Source organism: Perna viridis, chromosome 1 (assembly GCF_037379345.1).
Source record: "Perna viridis isolate PV_CMFRI_1.1 ecotype Kerala chromosome 1, ASM3737934v1, whole genome shotgun sequence".
NCBI lineage: Eukaryota > Metazoa > Mollusca > Bivalvia > Mytilida > Mytilidae > Perna > Perna viridis.
The window spans coordinates 14422965-14431453 of NC_142445.1; the positions used below are offsets into that span (position 1 = coordinate 14422965).

The 8489-nt window shown below is 31.4% G+C and overlaps 1 protein-coding gene across 1 annotated transcript; it reads right to left on the minus strand.

Moving 5' to 3' along the window:
- Nucleotides 1–1398: 1398 nt before the first annotated feature.
- Nucleotides 1399–8441, minus strand: LOC148627379 (mitochondrial tRNA-specific 2-thiouridylase 1-like). Its single transcript, XM_088572061.1, has 8 exons — nucleotides 8287–8441; nucleotides 7169–7334; nucleotides 6291–6475; nucleotides 5830–6002; nucleotides 4962–5015; nucleotides 4477–4543; nucleotides 2620–2720; nucleotides 1399–1768 (listed from the first exon to the last, which is right to left on the minus strand). Exons 1-8 carry the CDS (start codon nucleotides 8417–8419, stop codon nucleotides 1424–1426), a joined length of 1224 nt encoding a protein of 407 aa, XP_088428187.1. The 5' UTR covers nucleotides 8420–8441; the 3' UTR covers nucleotides 1399–1423.
- Between the last annotated feature and the right edge of the window lie 48 nt (nucleotides 8442–8489).

The window sequence follows — 8489 nt, forward strand, 5'->3', positions numbered from 1 at the left end:
CTGTCAAATATCCATTTTCTTCAGTTTTCTATATAGAAGGATTAAGTTTATGCCAGAGCTTGCCGAAACTACGCAGACTTTTTGTATTGCACTAGAACTCTAACAAATAGGCTTCTGGAACAGGGTTATGTTGCTACAAAATTGAAGTCATCACTACAGAAGTTTTATGGTCGTCATCATGAACTCGTGGATCGTTATGATGTATCCATCAGCACCATGAAAACTGATTTATTCAACAGGTCATAGTTTGCCTTTCCTTGTTTGTCCACCCCGGACTTGACTTTTTATGAGCAACTCGACGGGTGTTTCTAGAAAAGCAGAGAACGCTTACCCTACCGGTGCACCTGGTCCATGCTCCCAGTTTTTAGTGGAGTCCGAGTTGCTCATTCACTTTTGTTACTTTGTATGTATGGTTTTAGTTACTTTATGTTCTTTGTTGTGTGTGTCTGTTTTCCATGTCTGGTCTTTGTCCCTGGATTGCGTTCTTTGGGTTACCACTATAACCTTGGTTCCCTTGATTACTGTATACTGATATAGTCAGTATTAAGTAAGGCATATACAGGGCTCAAGTTACTTGACAAAAACAGGAGAAGGGATTTCTCTTTCAGAGAGACACTAGGGAGAAATGGGGGGGGGGGGTCAGGGAGAAGTGAAGAGAAGTTTATATGAGATTGAAGAGCACCCTAAGGAAGCTAGCAAGCATTATAACATGTACATAGTAAACCAGTTACAGATCTAGGACATGTTTGGGGAACCCCTTCTCTTTTGTTGGAAAATCTTGTTTATTTAAAGTATTATTTGGGCTAACTGGAAGAAATCTTTGTCCATATGACATGAATGCCTCCAATTATCTCAATTCAAAGATACATTAAATAGGAATTGAATGAAGCACCAAGCTAATATCCTCACACATGACACAATTAGATACTGAAGCTTCAAACATAATTCTAATGAAATCTCATGAGTTAACAAATTGAATTTAAATCCATTCCCATGAAGGGTTGCTGAGATTTTCTTAACAAAAATTTACCAACTCTAAAAATGTGTGACATAATTTTAAGGAATCACACTTCGTAAGGTAAAACCCACTACACAAAATTTCAAATTGCTTTTCATTGCAATCCACAACAAATAAATAGTTCAGAGGAAATAACTGTTTAAAAAACTCACAATTTTCTAATATGATACCATATTTTCAAGATTTATGCATAATTTCAAAGACCAAATATAGAATGAAACAGGAGTTCAGCATGTGTGTAAAAACACTAACGATAAATGAATTTTTTTAAATGCAAAATACAAGTTTTTCTTGTTCCTTACTAAGACTAAAATGACTTTTGTTTAAAAATAATCAGGATTTTAAAGATAAATTTTCAATTTTTGAATAAAAACTCAACAAAAAGTTTAAAATTTTATGGCTTTGCTATGAAAATTCCTTGGAAAATTTAACTATATCTTTATAATTCATTGTAAACAATGAAGGTCCTGTCCGCAGAATTTTGGCACTTCCTAAACATTCTCTGTCTTTATAAAACACTGCATATTGTCCTGCAGCTATGGCTCTCATTGGCTGAGCAAGTGACACAATAATACTATTCCCACCACTAAGTGTCAAAGTGCATGCACTGATTGGATGTGAATGTTGATATCTAAAGCCTACATCACACATTTGATCTTGAATTAGCTCCCTTGGAGGTTTATGAATCCAATGCACTGGCTCTGTAAATAATGTCTCAAAAAATAGTGCTGGATGGTCTGTTCCTTTAACCTGTGAAGTGATGAATAACCTAAATTTACATGAAATAAATTTATTCCAGTTTTACCTGAATTGGCTTATTTTTTTTTATCTAGATGACCATATTTGTTTGAAATCAAAATGTAGAAGTTTGAGTTCTTTTAAAATGTAAAATAACTTCCTATACAAGTCAATTAATAAAATTAAAAAACCTAAGTGAGCAAGGTCACGATACCTTACACACTCACATTTGCACTCTTTCTGAGAAACTTCATTCTCTATACTGAAATAAAAAGTGGTCCACTTTAATGAACTTTCGTTAAATCAATACCATCCAATATTTTATTGCTACTACAAACCATTCACCAAGGTTTGAAGGAAATGAGTCCAAGAATGTAGGCACTATCCAGAAGAAAATCCCAAGTAGAATTTTTACTAAGTTCCCCTCCTAAAAAAAGTTCAATCCCTAATGATTTCATAGCTACTAATCATTCACCAAAGTTTGAAGGGAATTAGTAAAAAGTGGTGGCGCTATCCAGGCAGCAAGAAGTAGTGACAGACAGACAGACATAGAGATGGAAACATTATACACCAACAACTTTGATGATTCAGGTTTAATGATCAGTTCGGTCAGTAATCTGTATAATTTGTGTGAATATCAATGCTTCTCCTGAGGTTTCATTTACATATTTAAAGATTTCTAACATGGAACTTGAACAATTTCTGCATTCAGTGCCTGTCAAAACTGTCAGAACTAATTCCAAATGTAAATCACTAAGAGACAGTAAGTTCATTTGAAGACGACCTTTGAACTTTAAATTGAAATATGTTTAAAAGACAAGTCAGTCAAAGGAAGAAATAGCAATACCAAGATAAAAACTTACAACATATATATTTTGTGTTACAGGGTCCATAGACGATACAAAATATGCTTTATCTAATCCACATATCAATGTTCTCTGTCCAATAGTCCAGTAGTGTACACCTACAGATATGAAATAATAAATGCATAAAATGGCTGGCTTGATACGACCACAAAGGTCAAACACTCTTTTTAAGGACACTATATTCCAGTTTGAAACACCTCTGAAATTGTATGGTAATAAAATATTTGACAAAGGATAAGTCTTTGACCAAAATCAAAGTGGCACCTTTTTAACCATATATCCATGAATGGTTTCAATCACAACCCCCAAAAATCAATCCATGCCTTCTTTTTTGGAGGGGGTGAGGGATGGCACCTTATGATATAATTTCAAAGAGATCCATTAAATTATAGTAAGGTTATTGTCCAGACATAATGAAAACACTTGTTTTCTTTAGGATCAATCATACATTATCACAGTAAAAATTGCAATATATGTTTTTCACATGTTATGAAAACACCTGAAAAACATATTAAAAACATATCTTTCTGTCTCATGAATAAATTCTTGAAAAACAAGTAAATAAAAAATCATGAAGTAGTTACATGTTTTTAATAGGTTTTCACACATGAAAAGAGTAATTTTCATAAATATATATTTCAGGTATTTTTTTAAATGCACAAAAACATATAAGTACCAAACTGGTCCTAAACATATGTTTTCATATATATGAAAACATGTTGCAATATATCCTTTGTAAATTGTTCGTGTCATAACCCCAAACTGTATCTAAGACTTCATTTTAACTACATGTTGTTTAAACCATGCATGGTTGTTAATTTCTTGGAATTTGATTGGTCAGTACACATCTTAATTTTAATCAGTTATACAGTTAATGGTATTTAATAAACCCAAGTGTAATGGTGTCTTCCTTGAATGCCAACAAAAATACTTCAATAGATGTTTATATTATAACAACAGGTGTTTTTATAACAATTAAAATGTTTTATTTAACTGTTGAGATTAATTAGTGAAGTTGATAAATGGACATTTTATACCTTATTTATGGCAAACAGCAGATTTTTAAACATATGTAAGAATATAATAAACTTGAATTATTAAAAACTATTAAAAATGTAATAAAATTTTAACATTTTTTTTTACTTTTACTTTAAAAAATGTATAAATTATATACAAACATATAAATGAAATTCAAAAATTTAACATCACTAAACATAACTTTAAACTCTGAACTATATATTAATGATTTCTTTCATTCTTCATCGTTCTAGTGCTTTAACTAATTAATATGAATATATTTATTTTCTACTTTTTAAGCCTCATGTGATATCAAATTATGGTAATAAGAGTATAGTCCTTAAACCACTTACAGCAAAAACAGATCTTCTACATTGTGTAGCAATTACATATGTTATACTAAACTGAACAAAAACCTCACACTTAGTAACAATTCTAGTAATAGTATTCCTACATAAGGACTAAACCATTAATTCCACTTCCCATAGGATTGTGTTGCTAATTTCACAATATTTAATGGCTTCTATGGACTTTACCAGATCAAAGGATGTTGGTATTTGAGGAATAAACCAGTGTAACTAACCATTTCTGTTGGAGAGGTCAATCACCCAATACATGAACCAACAAATTGTCTGTTTTTAAGATAACAGAATTATTTACATTTCATGATGAAGCACAGTTATTGTTAAAAAAATAAAATATGTTCAATAAATGATATAATTTTTTCTAAATATTCTTTTTTTGACTGCCTAAAGAGTGTGTGCCACTGTTTTACATTTGTTCTGCCAATTATGTGTGTACTTTGGATCAATAAATACATGTAGTACTCTTACATACCTTTATGCTTTCCTACTATATCACCAGTCTCTAAGTCTATAAAATCACCAGGTTTAGGTTCTGAATACTAAACAAGAAATAGACACTAAGTTATAACAGATATCTTAAAGTAGTCCAAGGATATCAGTATAATTAGTAACTCAGACAGAAGTATTTCTGAGATAATAATGCATGAGGGCCTATTTTATAAATAATTAGAGGGAAATGTCCCTATAAAAATATACAAATGTTGTAACAAATTCCATCATGTGCTTTTGATCGATCGCAGATGTGGAGATACAGTTGGATGAACATTGGTTTACACCATAGTAAATCCCTCTAAGATGGGCACATATTAATGGTAATAAATTTCTCTGAAATGCATTTTTTTTATCTATTTCATCACCATGAATTTCAAAAGTCATTGCACTTCTTATCAACCAACTGCTTTTAGAAGTTTACAAAAAATAGCATTATACAAGTTATAGCATCTTAAACAAAACTACCTCTTCCATAAATGATTGAAAATTTCTTTTTCCTATGAAACATATTCCCATACTCTGAAAAAGAAAGTAAAAACACATATGAGATATCCTGAAATAGCCAGTTTTTGAGATTAATAGATTGAAATACACTTACAGATTCAATGCTGAAAATTATCACTAATCCAAAAGGTTTATTTCAATATACCAGTTGATAATTTGAAAAAAAATTGTTACTATTATTACAGAGTATCAATATTATGTCCAAACATCTCATTGTATTAAATCAAAGTGTACTGACAATTTTTTTAGTCATGCATTTTATTTCAGTGATTGAAAATGTTCTCATATTTAAGGGGTGTGTGATTTTCTTAAAACTGCACTCCTCTTATTCTTATCTACCTGCAGTTCTTTTCACAAAAAAATCGTAAGTGTGAAATTGATCGTAAATTATGACGTCACAATACTATTTTAGGTTGTGACGTCATTACTTACAATCAACTTTACTCTTACAACTTTTGTGAAATCGACGCCAGAAATGTAGATATTTGTTTAGTACATTTACGTTATTAACAAGATTATAATTACAAAACTTTATTTATTTGTATAACATCATAAAAATATTCACACTTTGTCTTGCATAACTTTAGGCAGTTCAATGCCCAGATTCATAAATCATTTTAAATTGAGATTTTCTTTATAACCCTCTATAAGACTTCCCTGAAATCTTTTATTTTTAACAATCTGATTGGTTGACCTGAGTAAAGGTTATTTATTTGTAAATCCTTCATTTGATATTTTATGGATTATGACAAAAATACCACATTTTATCCTGTAAATTATACTGCAACAAAGTCATTTTGTTCTTCATTTTTATATTTCATCTACTTACTTCTTTTTTCTTGGCTATTTTCTCCAGTCCTATGGCTTGAGCTATTTTCTTCACTTCACTCTTCATCAAGTCACCCAGAGGAAACACTGATCTTTGTAAAGCTTCCTGAGGTATCTGAGATAGGAACAATGTTTGATCTTTATGTTGGTCTACAGGTAAGAGCAGCTTCACACCTGTATAAATAATATGATAATTAAGTCAGGGGGTTTGGAAGGTTACAAAAATTATAATTGGAAGCATAAGAGAGTAAACTGATAAAATGAGCTTACAGTTGGTAAAGTACTATTAAGTCAAGAAAATTTTGTCCAAATATCTTGCTATGGGTCTGAAGGTTGATGCATTAAACATGTTATATGGTTTACAAATCTTGTGTGATGCATATTGAAAGGTATGGCCTAAAGGATCTTATAACTGAGCTAAATCCTATTTAGTTAGAATAAATGCATTAGTAGGAACATTACCATCATTAACATCAGGGTTCTCTAAATTATCATAAACATCTGTTTTAACATAATGTCCTGTAGCTATTGCATCAGCTCCTAATACATTTGTTGCGTGGTTGAAAAAATACTTGAACTTTATATGCTTATTACACAAAACATCTGGGTTTGGTGTAATTCCTTGTTCATAGCCTTTAATCAGTTTGCTGAAAAAGAGAACAACATTTTTTATCTTGATAGAGGCTAGGGATGAATACCAGTACACATACCATGTACATGTATATATAACACATAGAGCCAAATAATCTAGAAGATAAAATCTTACACACTGAAGCCTGTGGTAGATAATTTTCTAAGTTTTAGAACATATGTAATAATAATATACTGGCTAGAACCTGTATCAATCTCAACAAACTAGCCCTTGTAATTTGTTCACTGTATACAAGAACACAATGAACAAATTACATTGTAAGTTCAAATTTGATTAGATACTGTATATGTTATAAAATTATACTGGTTTGCAATACATGAACTGTGTCTGTAGTCAAGTACATGTACAATTGTAGTAATATATTTGACCTACATGTAAACACATTTACTTTAGAAGTTGGCAATAAAAAGCAAGTAGCTTTGTTAGCCAAATCATACAGTGTACTGTTAATTCTATTAGAGTTCTATCCTATCAAGGACCATAGTATTAAATGAGAACTCCATCAACAGTATCATACTAAAATCTTCAATTCATACCAATAACTCACTCCACAATTCAAAACGTTTCCAAATTCTAAGCATGTAAGAAAAAGAATTTGAAGTAAAATACATTTGTATGTTTACAAGTATAAGAAGTAAAATATGTAAGTAGGTTTTTCTTATCCTCCAATCATAAACCATCATATTACCTGAATACTTCGTTCCAGTATTCCTTGACAAAGTTTACTTCCATCAATGGTATCTGTAGATGATCACAAACATGTTTAGCATCATCTTTATCAGCATCTGACATACAGTTACCTGTCTCATCAGCTATGTCCCAGTTCTTCATAAATAACCCAATAACTTCATGACCTACATTTATAGAAAAACAATAATGTTCAAATGGTAATCACTTTCTTAAATGTGGCACATGGTTATAAACTAAAGTTCAATTATTTGCAAACTCACATGGAAAAATTGTCTGTCACCTACTTTTAGGGGCAATTTTTTTTTGCATTATTTCGCCAGATATGGAGTTCACCATGGGTAAGACAGGATCCTTAGTGCATTTTTATCCAAAGCTTAAAGTTTAAGTCATTGAAGCCAAATAATGTACAGTCATAAGTGGAGGGTAAGTGGTCCACATTAGGGTTACTCATGTGAAAAAGTGAGGATTTGATATAAAGTGAGTGGTAAGAGATATTCAGAATTTCTTCCATATATTCCAGGTATAATAAAACTTCCTGGATCAATTCTTCTTTGGTGAGGGGCCAAAAAATGAGCCCTTCCCCTTCATAAAGGCAATTTTTGTAGCAAAATTGGTTCAATCTTGAAGTCATTGTTTTCATCAAACTCTATATTTCAGACTCATGTTAAAGCACATCCACTTTTCTTGCAGATGAAAACAGACTGTGCTTTCCTAGCTAAAAATAACATTGCTAGAATCTAAATATTGAAAAACAGCCTCAGACCATATATTTCCAGTCACAACATGGTAGGGTTTAATGATGAAATAAAATTAAGATTACTTTGGGCAATAAATAATACATACACTATGATACAGAGTCTCAGTGGATTTAGAAATGTAAGAATACGAAAAACCCCTAAATGTGGTCAATGCCATCATTAACTCCTTTGTAAGAATACGAAACCCCCCAAAATGTGGTCAATGCCATCATTACTTAGTAACTCCTTAATTAGTTAAGCAATTGTCACCTTACATACATGTAGGTCGAAAACAGAGTATGTATGAACACGGTTATTTTTTTAGATCGACTTCTACAAAAGTCCTTGTTTTTTTCGTTTTTTTTTTTGTAACATTCACCTCTACGTTTTAACAAATATGCAGCTACTGAACTATCAACGCCCCCTGACATCCCACAAACGATTCTTTTGAGTCCTCTTTTCATTTTTCTGGGCTGACATCCAAAAGCACATGGGAAAAATGATTTTGACATAACACTTCTATTGTTAAGTCAAATTTCATTGGACCAATTTTTAGCCTTCTTTCCATCTGACCAGTGAAAT